At 49.0% G+C, this 19,114-nt stretch overlaps 1 protein-coding gene across 15 annotated transcripts in view; it reads right to left on the reverse strand.

Annotated features, from left to right (window-relative positions):
• The window catches only part of LOC116949418 (forkhead box protein P1-like), a 432,818-nt gene that overhangs the window by 43,212 nt on the left and 370,492 nt on the right, over positions 1-19,114 (reverse strand). For 14 of the 15 annotated variants that reach the window (XM_076072004.1, XM_076072003.1, XM_076072007.1 and 11 more), the window contains 2 exons: positions 15,111-15,214; positions 14,622-14,723 (listed from right to left, as the gene is read on the reverse strand). In XM_076072004.1, coding sequence (XP_075928119.1) covers positions 14,622-14,723; positions 15,111-15,214 — 206 coding nt within the window. The remainder of the gene's footprint in view (positions 1-14,621; positions 14,724-15,110; positions 15,215-19,114) is intronic. The other variant, XM_076072018.1, reaches the window with a different exon arrangement.

Genomic DNA, 19,114 nt, shown 5'->3' on the forward strand with positions numbered 1-19,114 from the left:
CAGGTAAGGCCCACTGAGCTATGTAGCTCTTTTTCAGAAGCGACCTGGCCACAAATGATAGCTCAATGAAGTGGCTTATCATGTGGAAATGTATCCCAACCAAATAATCTAAACGCATATTTCTAAATGTGGAGGGAAAAATCGGAAGACCCACAGAAAAATCCACGTGACCACGGGGAGAACATTCAAACTCCAAATATACAGCAGGCGTCAGGGTCAGGCTCGAACCCACGACCTCCTGTATACCAAGTGAGGTAGTTAACATCTCGCAACCAAAGTGCTGCTCTAAAGAGAAACTAAATAGAATAGGCAACATTTCAGGAAATTACCATTGATCTCTCTTATATGAAGACGGGACACTGGCATCAACACGACCTATGATATCTTTGTGACCTTTTAAACCATGATGAAAATTAAGTTTTTAACATATGTATGTTTTCCTCTGTAGGATCAGTGTTATGAACGATTGCGTTCAGTTGTTTTTATTTGTCCAGAAGAGACACATTCTCTCTTAAAAGCCTGCATTGCCTCTTCACAGCAAGGAGTCAAGCACATGCTCCTCTGCTGTGGCTGCAAGGTTTCCCAAGCACTCAGTTGACACCTGAAACTCAGCGGGCATCATGATTCCCGGCAAGGACGGTCGCCACGAGGCTTGCCATCCTGCCAGACTCCACTTTATAAAGGAACGAAAATGAAGATATATTCTGATTCGGGGCGTGTTTCCACGCAGACATCCGGTCCCACCCCCTCCTTTGGTTGAGAGTCAAGTCTATCACTGTCAAAGAATACAGATATCTAATGAGTAACCTAACGAAGACTGTAATGCAAAATAAACAAATATATAAACTCGCGTTGACACCCGCCCAAGATATTCACTTCAATCTGTCCACACCGATGCCCCTGGTGGGACTCAAGCAGGTGGTGTGGCACCGCGGTGGCGAGATGTTAACTAACTCGCCTGGTATGCAGGAGCTCGTGGGTTCGACGCCTGTATATTTGGAGTTTGCATGTATCTCTCCCCCTGGTCGCGTGGCTATTTCTCCGGGTCCTCAGGTTTTTCCCTTCACATTTAGAATCACCATCACACGTTTAGAGTATTTGGCTGCTATAAATATCCACGTGATAAGCCACTTCGTTGAGTGATCATTTGTGGCCAGGTTGCTTCTGAAAAGGAGCTACATAGTTCAGAGGGCCTTACCTGGTAAAATAAAAATGTTTTTTTTTAGTTTACACTGTGCTTTTTTAAATTTCGCAGGGATGATTGGGGCGGTGGCATGGGCCAGCTGTAGTGTGTCAGCCGCTCGTTGCAGAGATTTGTGGTTCGAATCTGTCAGGTCCCCTGGTTAACCCTGCGGGTGCATTAAACCGTACACTGTGCGCCATCTGCTTCACAGTCGACATCAAAAGGTCCCCGAGACGTAATTCTTTAAGAGTAGGTCATTATGTGTCAGTGTCATCATGGATGAAATTTTGCCAAATTTTAAAATCACTCAATTGAGATTGCACAAGTTTGCCACTCACACGTCAGCAACACCGCCCCCTGTTGTGAAACTGCTGCCGACCATGTCTGTGAAACACGGCAGCGCCTTCATTTGTGACCGCGCTACGTAAATGACAAGCGCAAATACCGAATGTACTACGTAATTATTATGGTCACAGACCCCTGCGTGAACGCCTCGTTGCGTGCCGTCGTTGTCAACAGCTTGTGAATTCCGCCAACGTGTGCGTGGGTCGGGCTTCATGAAAACGCAGCACGCGATTGAATTGTTCTGAGGCGTGCCACGATGAGTCCTAAAACACGCGACGTCCAGATTAAATTCCTTAATTGTGGAATGTTCATTGGGATGGTTTGGGAGTTTTATGACCTCCAATTTGTTTTCCCATTTCCGCCCTTATCGGAGGTGACTCCCCCCAGTGCCTCCCAGCCCCCCTTGCAGGCGTTCACCTATAACACCTGGTATGCACAAGTTGGTCACTCAGCCTATCTCTTTGCTCCATCTCCTCTGCGCGCGTCCGTTATTGTTCTCGACCATCGGCCGTCACCCCGTCCCACGTCACGCGCTTCCCCAGCCCACCATGAACCAAACTAAACTTTTATTTTACCAGGTACGGCCCACTGAGCTAAGTTGCTCTTTTTCAGAAGCGACCTGGCCACCAATGATAGCTAAACGACGTGGCTTATCACGTGGACATATGTAGCAGCCAAACACACTCTGAACGCGTGTTGCTTCCAAATGTGGAGGGGAAAAACCGGACGACTAACTTCGCTCACCCGTTTGAGTGATGTCAGTCGCCCTACTTTCTGTACCGCCAAGTGCGGGCCGCACGGCGAGCCACGGCCGTAGCCCGCAGCAACAGCGCCGCATCGCAGGGACGGCGTGGCCGTCCGGGGAACGCGCGACGGTCGCGTGACGCCGGTGGAAAGCAGAAGCGCAATTCCCGAACGCGTTCCACCCGCGATTGAGGCCTTCTTCCTCCTTAACTCGAGAGAAATGAATAAAATAAGACGTCCCGTAACTCCACCCCGCCCCCCAAAACAATGTCGCCAGCCTTATCGGCATTGACAGCAGGGCGTTTATGCAAATAATGATAACAATGGAGGTGAAAATAGGCTTGAAGTAATGTACTGTTTATCTTACATGATTCACATATGAAATGAGTTATGTGCCGAATTGGGGAAGGGACGTCGTTTGCATTACTGCTGACATTTTCACCTGGACAGCATGAAAGAAGAACGCGATTTGATATGGCAAAGCGTGAACAATGATTTCACAAGGCAGGCCCTTAGTAAATCATAAAAAAGGTGGGGCTTTTTTCTTCTTCTTCCTTCACTCCTGCCTCAACCATATAAAATATACCCTTTAATAAGCGCACATTCTTAAAATGTAAAAGTTTCCAGGAAAAATGCATTACGTGGAATCGTCACATGATTTTACCAGCGTAGTAAAAATGTAAATTATGGAAATGTAATTCGTGGGGCTTTTTTTCCCTCCAAATCAACATCGGCCATGATCAATCCCATGACTGGAAGAAGGCCTCTCTGAGACATCGATGTAATAATCCGCAAAGCACTGACGCACGAGCCGATTTCATTATCATTGTTAAGTTGAACGATTCATATGGCCCCAATTTTTTAAGTGTGAATTACCAGAAATCAGCAGGTATTTTATTTAGGTCTACTCACCGGCTCTCCAATCGAATCCTAAATCAACTACACTTCTCTGTCTGCCCACACTCACGGTTGCCACCTCTGAGATGCAAAACCGTGGGAAGACATCAGAACAAGGAGAATGTTTCAAGTTTACTTTGTGAACCAGGTGATGAGAACTCAAGAGACCAGGATTGGGTCTCCATTTGCAAAAGTGACAACCGGGGGGCATCGGTCTGCCAGTGGGCGGCGATGATTGCCGCTGAGAATAATCCCAGTTGACCGATTTGCAGGTCACTTTTTCGAATTTGGCAAATTGGTACCGCGACGCCAGCACGTAATGGCCTCCACGGTGGCGAGATGTTAACTCCCTCGCCTGTAATGCAGGAGGTTGTGGGTTTGATACCGACCCTGCACCTGCTGTATATTTGAAGTTTGCGTGTTCTCTCTGTGATGGCATGGATTTTTCTCCGGGTCCTCCGGTTTTTCCCCTCCACATTTAGAATCACCACACGTTTGGAGTATTTGGCTGCTATACATTTCCACGTGACAAGCCAACTTCGTTGAGCTATTATTTGTTGCCAGGTCGTTTCTGAAAAAGAGCCACACAGCTCAGTGGGCCTTACCTGGTAAAAAAAAACAAGTTGATCGTTTACTCTTGTGGATTACATCGCAGGATCTTTAACGTTGAACGGTGAAGCGAACGGTTGCGTAGTATTTTTAGCTATTACACCGCAGTGTTAAGCAGGGCGGCCTGCTGGATTCCAACGGTGAACCTCTGCAGCAGACGGTGAACGTGCGAGCGCTGGGCCCCGTCACCGTCACGAATATCTCACAAAACGGGGAGAGGAAGAGACCTACATTGTGGATGCACTGTCTTGAGCAGGGCATTATTACGCAGCCGACACACTTCTAACATCCCGGTGAAGACCTGCAGATAATCTAGGACAGCTACCTGGACAAAAAAAGAGGACAATCCTCGTAAAACCAGGACAGGAGACAACCCTATCCTCCTGTTGCGACCCTGATCCTAGGCTCAAGGCTCTGCAGATAGCTCTTTCTCTTGAGGGTCCTTGTTACGGCACTTTGTGCTTAATGCCTTTTCGTTTCCCTCTGCAATGTCTAGAATTCTGCCCATCATTCCCGGCTGTAGATAAGGGTGTAAGTAAAACAAAAAGATCTTCACACCTGCTCGATTCGCAGAGTGTCTTAAGATGCAGGCCAGTGACATGGCCGCTTGTGGCAGAGGTTCGTGGTTCGAGTCCAGTGTGCCCTGGTTAATACTGCGGTGTGTATTAAATACTGCAGTGTGTATTAAATACTGCGGTGTGTATTAAATACTGCGGTGTGTATTAAATACTGCGGTATGTATTAAATACTGCGGTGTGTATTAAATACTGCGGTGTGTATTAAATACTGCGGTGTGTATTAAATACTGCGGTGTATATTAAATACTGCGGTGTGTATTAGCCCAAAAAATACGCACTGTATGTTTATTTTTTTTTACATTAATTTTGGCTGTTGCCTTATGAGGCTGGTTGTAATTCAGATTGGTCGCGAAAGCCTTCGTGTTACACTGGTTGAAATTACCTGCGAAACATCATACTCGAATTGTAAATGTTGTGGGTTTACTGTCCAACACACCGGTGTGCTGTACTAGTGTAATGACATGATGACACCTGCTGGCTAGAAAAGGGAAGCATGGGTACGGGCACCGCTAAAACAACATCCAATCTGAAAGGGAGCAGTATCTGGGGCAAAGGTAATGGGCGGGGTTGGCCGAGATGCTCCGGGAACCAGCTCGAAGCTTCCACGAGAGGGCGAGGCCGGAGGCGGAGCCTAGCCGCGCCTAGGGAGATAGAAGCGGGGGCGGACCGGGGCTCGGGGTTCGTGTGTGGAGTCCCGGGTCCGGACTGATTCGCTGCTCGCCGTCATCTCTCTCCATCGCCTTTCCCGGCACGTCGCCAGCCAGCTGCGGAGCCGAGAGTTGACGGGTGGAACCGCGCCGTGTGATCAGCCGTGTGTGTGTAGCCAGTAGAAACGCTAACATCTAAGTGTTGTACTCAGAATGAGAAGAGAAGGTTGGCCTGTGTTGTGCCCGTGTGTGAATAAGTACCCTCTACACGACATGTCGCGGAAGTAGCTCATTACACGAGTAACGAATTGGTATGTTTTGTTAAGTGACACACCTTACTAATTGGCTGTTTATGCAATCTAACCCAAAAAAACCTCTATTATGGACATTAACGATTCCCGTGACTGAAAAGAACTGTGCTGACATCACAATAAATATATGCCAAATTTTAATATTACTCGGAAATTGACCAAATTAGGTAAAGCCATGGAGGCAACATTGCCTGCTCTTGCGAAACTAGTGCAGACTACACCCATCTGTGAAACGTAGCGCCCGTGTGAGAACCTTGCACGATAAGACTTGGTCCAAGAGCACAAACACCAAGTGCACTAATAACCTGGCGAAATCAAAACTGCATCGTATCGTATCATCAATCATTATCATCTTCGCCATCATCATCCTCTGCACTGGTTATACAAGTCTCACCCTTGTTTTTCGTGGCATTTTATTTCGTGGTTTTAAGATCTGCATTGAATTTTGCGTCGCGCATCATCTCCTCCACGTCACTGCTCCGCAGGCTCCCGCCGCTCTGTCGGTGTGAGTCGTGCGGTGCGGCGGAGGCACAAATCCTGACCCCGGGAGGCCCGGCGACAACGTCGAACTTCTTTCATAAGCCAACCGTGCCAATCGGAGGGGGGCGAGGGAACGGAAGGCCCCTCATCCTCGTCGCCTTGACGAAGCGCGAGCAGGAACGCGGCTCGGATAGTTGAAGCCGGGATGAGACCACACCTCGTATTGTTTGTCTCCCTTGACACCCCCTCCACCCTCCCTCGACCCCACTTCACATCCCCTTCCTTCCCGAGCGCTCACATCCTGACAAATTCCTCTCTCCTGATCCACCCCCACACCCCCATGGGGGCAATCATCCGAGCTCCGGCACATGCCGTTTAATTATTAGATTTTTTGTGTCCCTCACCCACTCCTCCCTCCCGTGGCTCCACCTATAATTGCCCAAAAGCGTTTAAAGGGCTGGCAGCGTTTCAGAAATTAAAATTATGCCGGAAGTTAAAAATGACGGCGCGAGGTTCAACGTGGTGCGGCCGGCATCGCATCCCGACTCGAGAGACGGCCGTGGCCCACGAGGCCGCCGGGCTGACCGCGTCCCGGACACCGCGTCACACCTGCGCAGCAGCGGCACCAACAAAGGCATCCATCTCCCATTACGCCGTTTGAGAATAATGGGGCAAGCGCAGTGAGGAACGCCCTGTTAAGGTTGTCACAGCACAGGATGTTGCTGCTGCTGCTGCTGGTGGTGGTGGTGGTGCGGGTAAGAGCCGCGCGTACACGGCTGCCTTCGTCTCCCTGGCGGCACCCGTTGATGACCGCACCCCACTTCACCGGATGCTCATTTTATGATGAGCTGCCGTAGGGGAGGCCCAAGCCAAATTCTCATTACCGATGGGCCATTCGGAGCGTTATCTGTGGTCAAGAATGCAACGCGGGTCGCTGGGATCGTCAAATGGCAGTGACAACCACTATATTCGATAACCAGGATCACTTATGCCATATGCTGCATTATAAACACACACGCACGCACGGATACTCAATCGTACGCGCAGCAGTCACGAAGGACACATATCAACATTGAGGGCGATCTAAATTTAGGAATTTGGGAAATGTTCATTTCAGTGCCACCGCACAAAGTACCACCACCCCCCCCGCCCCCATACATCTAAAGCAGGTGTGTGCAGGTGAATTAAAGGGTTAAGTTCCTTCCAAGACTGTATATATTACGTATAAACCGGGCCAGACTTATGCTGCCTCCTTAAGAACAAGGATAGCTTGGCTGCCCTTAATTAGGAAGCTGCTTATGAGGGCTGAGGAGCCATCACTCTCAACTAATGTGGTCGGCGCAGCGATCTAACACTTAAGGTGTAATTACAGTGTCAGAAACCTCCCAGCCTCCAAGCAGCACTGTGCTATTAATTGCACCAAATTAGGGACGTGTCACAGTGAAGCATAAAGAATTATTTCTGCTGTTCCCCCCTCCTGAAGCGGAGAGCTTGATGGAAAAGCGAAAATGAGCTTGGAGAATTGCAATTTGGGCACCCGGGCTTGTGAATTCATTCGTGTAGGAATGGACACGCACGCGTACAAGCACGCGTGCACACACACGCACGCACGCGCATATACACACACACGTGCGTGTACACACGTACAGGCGCGCACCGTACACGCACGTACACACGCGCGTTTGCACACACACGCGCTTGCACGCATACACACGTACACACGCACGTACACGCACGTACACGCATGCATACGCATACACACACACGCGTGCACACGCGGCCGATGCGAGCACTGTCAGGTCCTTTGCTGTTGACATTTAAGAATAAGCGTGAAGTGCAAACAGTGATAATGAGAATGCTTACCGGCATTTAATCGCCAATAGATGTTTTGAAAGGCTTTCGGTGGAAATACACCGGCCCGGAGGTCACCAGCTTTGTTTAATGAGCGGTGGTGGCGGTGGTGGCGGCGGCAGCGGCGATGAAGTCTCGGGAAAATGTTGTGCTAAAGAGTGCCACCGAATGAAAGCGCTTTGCGGTGGCGTTAGAGGGTAAAAGCAGTTTGACAATGAGGCAGCGGTGCAATGGAACGGGGGGTGGATGTGCGTGCAAGCCTCGCTCAAGAGTTTGACGCAAAAGTGGAGAAAGAAGGCAACAGCTTAATTAAAGACGATATTAATAATATGTCGCGATATTCAGAATCATTTCAATTTAATTTCTTCCCCAATTTCTTTTTTTCTATATGTATGTAATAAGCAGTATATAGTAATTGCATATTTATAGTGTAAGAATTTCCCATCCCGTGAATGTGAAATGCGGGCGGCAGTGGCAATACTCGTGCGGCATTGCAACAAGGACCCGGGTTCGATTCTCGACACGGGCTGCTCTCTCTGTGTGATCTCCCTCTGTTCTGCGTGGGGTTCCCCAGGGTTATCTGGGTAAATATCCCAATGCTAAAATTTGAACGATAAAAAAACTCAGTTGGGATCGCACACAGCGGCCACACCCCCTCGCCACACTGTGAAAACTTGGCAGGAGCCTCCTGAAAATGAGCCTTGAGACTCATTGAGGCCTTCCTGTGAAAACTAGTGTAGTGGTGATAATAACAAGATTACGATAAGTGACAATACCATTCACACATTTTGTAATAAGGGTATTGTCATTCTATGATAGTATATGTCTCCATTCTTGGAGAGACCTTCATCCAGCAGTGGATTGACCATGGCTGATGATGATGATGACGACGATGTAGTATGATGACTCCATAAGCAAGTGAGCTTGGGGCAGCGCTACTCTAAATTGGCAACACTGAGCCAGTGGAAGAAATTCTGCATTCCTATGGTGGGTGCCAGACTCTCCGAAACAGTGGCAACGGTTGTGACCTTTGGGGCAGAGAGATAATGGCCAAAGTTGAACCCTGACTGGGATTGAAACTCAGAACCTTCAGATTATGAGCCGTGTGATTCAACCACTGTGCTGCCTTGCCTCCACTGTGTGGTCATGCCGTGAACGTATCGGAACTTATCGCTGCCACTGAGGTGTTGAGGTTAACCCGGCACCCGAGACCCCTTGAAAAGGACAATCTTATGGAGTTAACTTCATACGAGGTGCATACATGGTTACACCATAGTCAAGTCGATCGGCAGATCACGTGTGGTGGGGTAAACTGTTGGTACTCCCACTTCTTCCAAGACTCCTGGCCAGTTTGGAAGAGTAGGCCAAATATCCTCTAGGGGGGAGCTCTCTAGAGCTCCCCCCTAGAGGAGCTCTCTAGAGCTCCCTTCGGTGGAAGTCCTTCCGTCAGCAGTGGCGTAAATAATAATTTACAGGGCCGCACATTTACCTCTTAGAACAAATACGTGTGGCGTGGCACGTGTCTGTAATCCGATGCTTTGGAGGCTGGGGTAATGGATCACAAAGGGACCATCACATATGTGAAACAATCACCAACAGGGTCATGGGGTAGTACAGCAAGAAGGTTTGTTGAGTCACCTGTGCATACAAATATCCTCAACAAGGCAGTGCCTAAACATCCCAAGCAGTTGCCTCTGGAATAAAGCATCTCGAGACTGGGTTGAGGCAATACGGTGCTGATATAAGCTCATCACTGATAATAGTCGTGGCTGGGAATCAAACTCGAATTGTTGAGTTCATAGCGCAGCATGCTAGCCACTGTAACACTGCACCACCAATATCCACCCTCCATCCCCACATCCCAATTATTAGCAATGTATTTTAATCTTCAAGCGAGTGAAAGGTTGAATTGAACATTGCCATCCAGCAACAAGAATGCCTTACGACTACAAAGCAAGCCCCCTTGGTCATTACGCTTTGTTTATTTTCAATCGGCTGTGATTCTGCGGCAGAATGTAAGCACATCAGTGGGAGCTGCCATGTGTACACTAAGTCAGACTAGTTTATAAGTCTGGGAAAAGAGATAAATACAAAGGGAATTACTTACGCACTGGGAAATAAAAACAAGATGTAAATCCAACATTTCACCCGCCCGGAAATCATCACGGCCCTGCAAATGCGTGGTGCACTGTTATTTTTATTGCACACAAGTTGCACACTAGCGTCACTTACACAAATACACATTCATAAATCACGTAGGAAACGTGCCACTTATTCAGTCTCGGAGCATCGTCGCACGTACGGCTCTCAGTGAAATTCCTCCGTGTGAACAGGGAGGGCGAAAGTGTAAGAACGACGAGGCTTACTTGCGCTCACCACCACATCTCGAGAATCGTTTTCAAGACGCATCCCACTTGGGATGGCCTGGCCAATTCCAAGAGCGATGTAAGCGGAGAAACGTGTTGCCGGACTCATCAATAGGCCTGTGTGTCTCGAGAGACAATTCTTTTGTGCCTTACGAAGTCAGCTGTTGGTTTTGTAGCGCCTAGAATGACTTAGTAGGCCAATCCTTGAGTGACAATCCTTGCCACAGCAATTGCAAGTGAATGCGGTGGCAGATCTAGAGGTATTTATTGCTTTTTCTTTACGTCGCTCCCTCTTGGTCTGCAAGCAGTGTCTTTTCTCCTAGCCTCTCCTGATTCCTGTTTTCACAGCCTGCTGCCAGCTGAGTCGGTCGCAGGCACTTTTCTCCCAGTCACCTGGGTTGATGTCGCAGCTCTTCATGTCCCGTTTACAGACATCTTTGAAGCGCAGGACTGGGCGATCAGTGGCCCGTGTGCCTTATGCCAGCTCGCCAAACAAGACATCCTTGGGTATTCTGCCATCCTGCATGCGGCGCACGCGTCCAAGCCATCTCAGGCATTGGCCAAGTTGAGGACTGAGGTGTTGGGAATGCGATCTCGCCATATGATACCGAGGATGCCCCTGAGACATTGGAGGTGGAATGTGTTTAGTCGATGTTCTTGATGGGCATATGTTGTCCAGGATTTAGACCCATAGAGGAGGGTGCTAAGGACACAGGCCCGGTACACCTGTACTTTGGTGTTGAGCGTTAGGGATTTGTTCTCCCACACTCTTATGGTCAACCTCTGTGACAAGGGATAAATTGTAGGTGATGGTAGAACCCAAGTAGGTGAAGTCTTGAACGGCTTCCAGGGTGTAGCTGCTAATGTTTATGGAAGAGGTGTCTCTGACATCCTGGCCCATGACATTGGTCTTTTTCAGACTGATTGTCAGGCCAAAGTTGTTGCAGGCATTGGCAAGGTGGTCGATGAGTGTCTGCAGACTTTGTTCTGTGTGAGCTGTCAGCGTAGCATCATCAGCAAATAGGAGTTCTCTGATGAGAACTTTGCGGACTTTGGTTTTGGATCTGAGACGGCCAAGGTTGAAGAGTTTGCCATCAGATCTTGTATGAAGAAAGACTCCCTCTTGTACTGTCCCAAAGGCATGTGTGAGAATAAGTGAGAAAAATATGCCAAACAGTGTTGGGGCAAGCACGCACCCCTGCTTTACACCGCTGAGTATGGAAAATTCCTCTGAGGTGGTGCCGCTGTGCTGTATTGTTCTTTTCATATTGTCATGGAAAGAGGAGATGACTGGCAGCAACTTCGGTGGACAGCCAATCACTTTGAGGAGTTTGAAGAAGCCTCCCTTACTGATGAGGTCAAAGGCCTTTATAAGATCAATTAATGCCAAGTACAGGGGCTTTCTCTGTTCTCGACATTTCTCCTGTAGCTGACGCAAGGAAAAGAGCATGTCAATCGTGGACCTTCCTGCTCTGAAGCCACACTGAGCCTCAGGATACGTCCTATCAGCTAGTATCTGTAACTTGCTGAGGATCACACGCGCAAAGGTTTTCCCCACGATGCTCAGCAGGGAGAATGTCGCGGTAGTTCTTGCAATCCCCACGGCTACCCTTGTTTTTATATAGGGTGATGATGTTGGAGTCTCTCATGTCTTGAGGCATTGCTCCTTCTTACCAGCACTGGCAGAGAAGTTCATGGAGTTTTGTGAGGATGGCGGGTTTCACACATTTCAGTACCTCAGGTGTGATGCCGTCCTGTCCCAGGGACTTTCCGCTGGCTAGTGAGTTGATGGTGTTGTCAAGTTCCTTCAAGGCTGGAACATTGTCAACCTGGCAATTTTCTCTTGTTTATCAGTGATGATGGCCCCTGTGCTGGATTTCAGGGGGGCAGTCCTCTTGATGTATGAACCATAGGCTGGCTTGATGCCTTCATACATGGCACGGATATTACCATTGTCAGAGGCGAGTTGGATCCTACTGCTGAGGTTCAGCCAGTAGTTGTTGGCGCAGCGTCTGGCGGTCGTTTGAGCTGCACTGTGGGCATCTATCAGAGCCCTTGATGATCCTGTAATTGAGACTTGCTTATACTTCAGGAGCGCCATGTGCTTGGCTTGGAGGATGGGCTCCAATATCGCTAGGTGTTCCTCAAACTGTGTTCTGCCTTGTCTGCTTGCCGAAGGTATTGATGGCTACATTGAAGATGGCGTCTCTGATGTACGCCCACTTTGTCTCCACTCTTCCATCTGGTGTGTCGTGTAGGGACTGCTCAAGGCTGTGTTGGAATGATTGAGTGAACTGTGGGAGGGAGGTCTTGGCAGAGTTGATGCGTAGATAGCGCTTGTGTTTGAGGCGGTGTATCTTTTGGGGAGTAGTCTGACCTTGCAAGATACCAGCGAGTGATTGGTGTCACAGACTGCACTGCGGTAGCTGTGTGTGATGAGTTCCGAGTTGAGGAGGGCTCGTTGGGTGATGACGAGGTCCAGTTGGTGCCAATTAAGAGACCTTGGATGTCTCCATGATACTTTATGGCATGGTTTTGTAAGAAAGAATGAGTTTGTGATACAGAGATTGTGGTATGAGCAGAGCTCTAGTAGTCTTTGGCCACTGGCATTCATCTTTCCGATGGCCTGATAGCCAAGGCATGCGTGCCACGCATTGTGGTCAGCCCCAACCCTTGAATTGAAGTCTCCCAACAGAAACATGTGCTTAGAGCTATGGATTTTGCGAATAATATTGTGGGTTTCTTCATAGAACTGGTCATGAGTCTTCGGAGGTGAGTAGAATGTTTACTTGGCCAGAAGCAGTGAGCAGTCTCATGAGCAGAATCCGCTTGGAGCCTGCGGTTGGTGGTTCTATCATGCCAAGGAGTGTTTTTGACGGCGAACCCAATACCGTGTTCCTTTGGTTCGTTATGCTGTTTTACTTGCCAGTAGAAAGTGTAGTCACTCTCTCGTAGTGAGCCACTGCCAGCAAGCCGGGTCTCCTGCAGCGCTGCAATATCGACATGGAGTCTCGCCAACTCCCTGTCAATAACAACAGTCTTGCGGATGTCCTCAATCTGCAATAGATCTTCGGAGAGTCCAGAACACATTGTGCGTACATTCCAGCTTGCAATATTAAGGGCTGGTACCTTCTTTCCATTTGTTTTGCTTTTGTCTGGTGCAGGTGTTGCAGCCCACTTGTCTGGTGAAGAACCATAAGCCCCAAGCACCCATTGCAGCAGGTGAGCCGTGGCAGGAAAGCACCTTATTGGCCGGGGGCTGCCCAGCTTGAGGTGGGGGCGGTAGCTATCCATTGGGGTGCAATGACCCCTCCCACCGACGATGGCAACTCGTGGCGCTCATTTTTTACGCCAATCCAAAATGAGCTTATAACCCGTGACTGCTGCCATCCATGTTTCTTGGCCACGATTAGGTGGCCGAGGAGTGTTCTCTCCCCATTTTTGCACCTCTTCTTGGCGCAAAGCCCGGGTAGGTTACTCTGGAAATCCCGGGTTGCCCATGCGTCAGGATCCCCCCCTCGGCCTTGCTGGTGAGGTCCAAAGGAGTGCGTAGCACGATGTTTAGTACCAGTTTGGCTGCAGGGGCTGCCGGGAATGTGCCGCTGTTCATCACAAAACCGCTTAAGGGACCCCACTCCTGATTTTCTGTAGGGGTTTACTCCCTTAGCCATTGACTCTCCCGAGACACTCACAAGGCAGTGAGGGTTGCCGGACTAGCTCTCAAAGATCCACGAGGACAGGCCGGCAACCGGCTTGCTATACTGCCTCCCGCAAACAGATCTCTGCTCCCGCCACCATCGACACCAGGTCTGTCACAGAGATAATCTTTGCACGGTCCACTAACCCCCCCCCCCAACCACCGCCGCCTTTGAGTCATGTCGCGCGATCATTCTTCACAACGCAATGTGATATTAAAATAAATAAAATACCGAGTTGCCCATTTTCGCGAAATAAGTTTCCCTTAAGCTTCCGAGTGCATTTCGCATTTTTTATCCTTTTGCTTCTTTGCTTTGATGTACAGTACATCCAGTGTGAATAAAGATCACTTCAGAGTTACCCAACTGCAGTCCACACATCATCATAATCCGTAGGTCTTCCAACCATTGCAACTTCGAAATCTAAAGCACATAAGCTCATGCTGTCAGGCCATCCAGAAATCTGCATGACAAAGCACCACTTTAATGGGTAATAGTGATAAAAAAAAAACTTTAATTACTGTATCATTGCGAACGTTCATTTTTGTTATTTCATAAAGCAATTTGGCAGTACATAAAATAAACATGAATTTAAAAAATGAGCAAAGATATTCACGGTATATTTCTAATTGGACGGTACGATTATGGTGGACCTTAAAGCGTAGTATCACCAATTTGCGGCAAACCCTCTACACTTCTCTTCTCATCAGCAAGGCCACCCAGAGATCCCCGGAGGCCCAGGGCAGAATGCCACGTGGGAGCCCCTTATCCCACCGTCCGTAGTCCCCGCTGCGGGGCCGTACGTACGTACGTTGAACTTCTTTCGCGCCGTACGTAGCCAACCGTGCTAATCGGAGGAGCCCTCTTTTGCGTGAGGGCCCGAGGCGAACGCTTTGGGACGTGTGTGCGTGCTACCTTCCACGTGGCGGCGTTGTGCCGGAAGTACGCAAATCTCCGGGTGAACCAGTTGTAGATCTCATTGAGGGTGAGCTGCTTGTCCGGAGATTCTACGATGGCCTGTGGAAAGACGGGGGCGGGAGGGGGAGGCGGTAGGAGGAGGTAGAGGAGGAATAGGGAGGAGGAGGAGGAGGAGGAGGGAAGAGCGAGGCGAGAAGGGAGAGGCAGGCGCGCCGCGCGTGTGCCGCGTTTTTACCTCTCAACGCCTTCGCCACGGCGCTCAACATCGCACGAACGTAAAGGGCACATCAAAAATTCATAATCACTGTCTCATTATTAGATTCCGGGGAGGCAGACTCGCACTTAATAACGGCGCCCGTAATGACCCGAGTGCATTTGAGAAGGCCCGGATAGAGCGAGCCATCACAACTCATTGTTTTTAAGTGTCTGCTTTTACCCACAAACGCGTTTCAAAGAGCAAAATTTGCATATGCGGGCGATACGCACCTGCCTGATTAGGGACGCGTACGTGAAGGGCGGCCGGACCTCGGCATTCTGGTAGAACTCCTGGTTCTGTGCGAGCTCTGTTGCGACAATCACATGCAGCGTGGCTGCGAAACACCATCCCAATTGTACACACAGAAACCGTGGCTGAGCACACAGGGCACAGGAGAACAGTTTTTGCGCGCGGGCAGGAACCGCGGTGCTTGTCTCAAGTTCCGTGATGATGGGTCGTAACGACGAGACCTATTGTGTGTAAAGGTGATGGTGATGATGAAATCCATTGTATGTAAAGATGATGATGATGATGGTGACGGTGAGATCCATTGTATGCCAAGATGATATTGATGGTGGCGATGATATCCATTGTATTTTATTAATGATGTTGAAGACGATGAATTTAAAAGTATGTCTTGATGATCAACATGGTAACAGACGTTGATTATGAGAATTCATTTATGGTTCCATTAAATGTTAAGTTTCCATGTTTTATTCATTTTTCTCACCAATATATCTTATGATCGCAGTAATAGCCATTCTATGATCGTCATGATTATGATGGAAAATGCAATTATATGATGACGATCGAGATTACATTTTGTTTTAAATCACTACACATTTTTAAACAGTATGAATCCCATTTAAATTAACCATTGGTTTAGAACTGTGCATTTTCAGTAAAAAAAAAAAATCCTTCCACAGAATATACGCATCAATTCGTAGCAAATGCTTAATATATATGTATGCATTTATGCGTGAACAAGGCAAATCTTACACCGACACGGTAAACAATGACAACAGCACGTGTTTTCGTTCAAGATCATTTTTTTTTTTACGAAAAAACATACAAACGGCACGTTATCATTTCAAATGCCTAATTGCAACGCAACGTAATGTGACACGGTGTTTACAATTGCGCCTAATTAGCGCAAATAAATACGAGCGAGCGTGCGGGCACGTTGTTCGGCACGCGCGTTCGCGCGCACGTTGGCGCAGCCGACAGGGCCACATCGGAGGTGGCGCCCCTCCAGCCCCTCTTGGCTTTGCGGTGCCGAGGGCAGCGGAACCGATCGCGGGCGCCTTCGTGCGCGACACGGGGCGGTTAAAACCGATCGCCGTGGCCGCGGCTCGCCGCCGCCGCCGTTCGTTCGTTCGTTCGTCTCGGAGCGAGAGCTCGAAACGGTGAACAGATTACGTCTCAAGGCGGCTTGGAGGGTTGACGCGAGCGAGCGAGCGAGGGCTCGCTCGTTGTTTGCGCGATGTTTGCTCTTTTGTACGGTGGTCTTCTTCGGACCGATGCCGGATCGGTTGGCGCGAACCCTGGTCCGACGCTAAAGTCACACTGTTATGCGCTTTGAATTCTCTCGCGTGCGGCTACGCGGTCGGACGTGGGACAACATCGTGCGTGTACCGTGTGTGTACTGTGTGTATTGTGTGTTTACTGTGTGTGTATTGTGTGTGCACTATGTGTGTACCGTGTGTGTACTGTGTGTATTGTGTGTGCACTGTGTGTATTGTGTGTGCACTATGTGTGTACCGTGTGTGTACTGTGTGTATTGTGTGTTTACTGTGTGTGTATTGTGTGCACAGTGTGTGTACCGTGTGTGTACTGTGTGTTTACTGTGTGTGTACCGTGTGTGTACCCTGTGTGTGCACTGTGTGTGTACTGTGTGTGTATTGTGTGTGCACTGTGTATTGTGTGTGTACTGTGTGTATTGTGTGCACTGTGTGTGTACCGTGTGTGTACTGTGTGTATTGTGTGTGTACTGTGTGTATTGTGTGTGCACTGTGTGTATTGTGTGCACTATGTGTGTACCGTGTGTGTACTGTGTGTATTGTGTGTGCACTGTGTGTGTACCGTGTGTGTACTGTGTGCACTGTGTGTGTACTGTGTGTATTGTGTGTTTACTGTGTGTGTAGTGTGTGTACTGTGTGTGTACCGTGTGTGTATTGTGTGTGCACTGTGTGTGTACTGTGTGTGTATTGTGTGTGCACTGTGTGTGTACTGTGTGCACAGTGTGTGTATTGTGTGTGCACTGTGTATTCTGTGCACTGTGTGTGTATTGTGTGTGTACTGTGTGTGTATTGTGTGTGTACTGTGTGTATTGTGTGTTTACTGTGTGTTTACTGTGTGTGTACCGTGTGTGTACCCTGTGTGTGCACTGTGTGTGTACTGTGTGCACAGTGTGTGTATTGTGTGTGCACTGTGTGTGTATTGTGTGTGTACTGTATGTATTGTGTGTTTACTGTGTGTTTACTGTGTGTGTACCGTGTGTGTACCCTGTGTGTGCACTGTGTGTGTACTGTGTGTGTATTGTGTGTGCACTGTGTATTGTGTGTGCACTGTGTGTGTACTGTGTGTATTGTGTGTGTACTGTGTGTATTGTGTGTGCACTGTGTATTGTGTGTGTACTGTGTGTATTGTGTGCACTGTGTGTGTACCGTGTGTGTACCTTGTGTGTGTACTGTGTGCACAGTGTGTGTATTGTGTGTGCACAGTGTGTGTATTGTGTGTGTAATGTGTGTGTATTGTGTGTGTACCGTGTGTGTGCTCTGTGTGTTACTCGGCAGACAGCTGTCTCCCTGTGCTCTTTCGCTTTTTTTGGAACGCATCTACCGCATAGAGCGAGGGCAACCTAGGCATGAATATTAACGCATTGGCATTTGTGACTGATGTGATATGGTGCCATTACCAACACATCGGCCGAAACAATTATTCCCCGTGGTTACTACACCTTTCGAATCTTGCAAAATCATCTCAGAATCCGAATCTTCATTTATCCTGGAGAAATCCGCTGAGCTATGAAGCTCTTTTTCACAGATCTGTCCCCACACCTCCCCACACCCCGAGATCGAGTCAGACCTCGGAAGCTAAGCAGCGTTGAGCCTGTGTAGTGCTTGGATGGGCAACCACCAGGCACACAAAGGGCAGCTGCAGGAGGTGCCGTGGGCAGTAGAGGGCAGTGCAGCAACATCCACCGTGTCTCCTGCACTCCCCCTCTCTGCCAACCCACACCCACAAGAGCGGTGAAGTATGCTCAAAAAACCCTCACCGCCCGCAACGGCATTGGGGAGGCCCTCACCCAGCAGTGGATTGACACCCGGGCTGTACGCACGCCCACACACACTCTCGCGTGCCGTGCCGGCCTTCACAGGTGCTTGCTAACTGCACTTGTCCAAACAGTCTCTTCAAGCTATCTGAGGGATCTTCGTCTTCGGCATATACGGATTATAAGGGGTATGATGTATATGGGGTGTGGTGGTGCAGCGCTTAGCGATCTGCACTACGAATGAGGCTATCTAATTTCGATTGCCAACCATTAATAAAATCAATAATGTGCCTTATACCGATGCTAACAAAATTAACCTGCAAATGACTCCATTTGGATTACACAGGTAGCAGCATCGCCCCCGACTGCGAGAGCCCGGCAGGACCTAGGTTCCACGGCAACGGCAAGTGGTATTGGAACCTATCGTACACTTCCTTGAAGTTCACTCAGCTTTAAGTGAGTGCCGGCTGCGGTGCGTGGAGCATGAGAGCACGAGGGAGACAAAGGCGGCCGAGCAGGGATGTTTGTTGCACCACCACCAAAGCGTGCCGTGCTGGCATTAATAGATGCTTGGTAACAACATTCATGCCAACGCGTTTCATGAAGCAAAACGGATGGGGAGTTTGGATTTGAGGTTTCCGCAGCTCTGATTAGAATGCATTGTCCACTGCGTCAGGGTCCAACTGTGAGGGACTTCATCGTTTGTTGCCTTCAGGTCGCCCTGTGCCGATGACGTTGCACAGCGACAACCGCTGAGCGACCACGCACACGCAGTCGCACACGCAGTCGCACACGAACACAGCGGAGACACGAACAGGGATTCGTACCTCTTTGTGTAATCTTCAGAAGTTATTTTTCTGTTTAGTTTGTTGTCCTTCCACCGCACCTCCGATTAAAATGGTTGGCTACGTACGGCGCGACAGGAGTTCACCACCATACATACATACGGCAGTCCGGTTG

This window comes from Petromyzon marinus, chromosome 36 (genome assembly GCF_048934315.1).
Source record: "Petromyzon marinus isolate PM22_M1 ecotype Great Lakes invasive population chromosome 36, UKy_Petmar_22M1.pri1.0, whole genome shotgun sequence".
Lineage (NCBI taxonomy): Eukaryota > Metazoa > Chordata > Hyperoartia > Petromyzontiformes > Petromyzontidae > Petromyzon > Petromyzon marinus.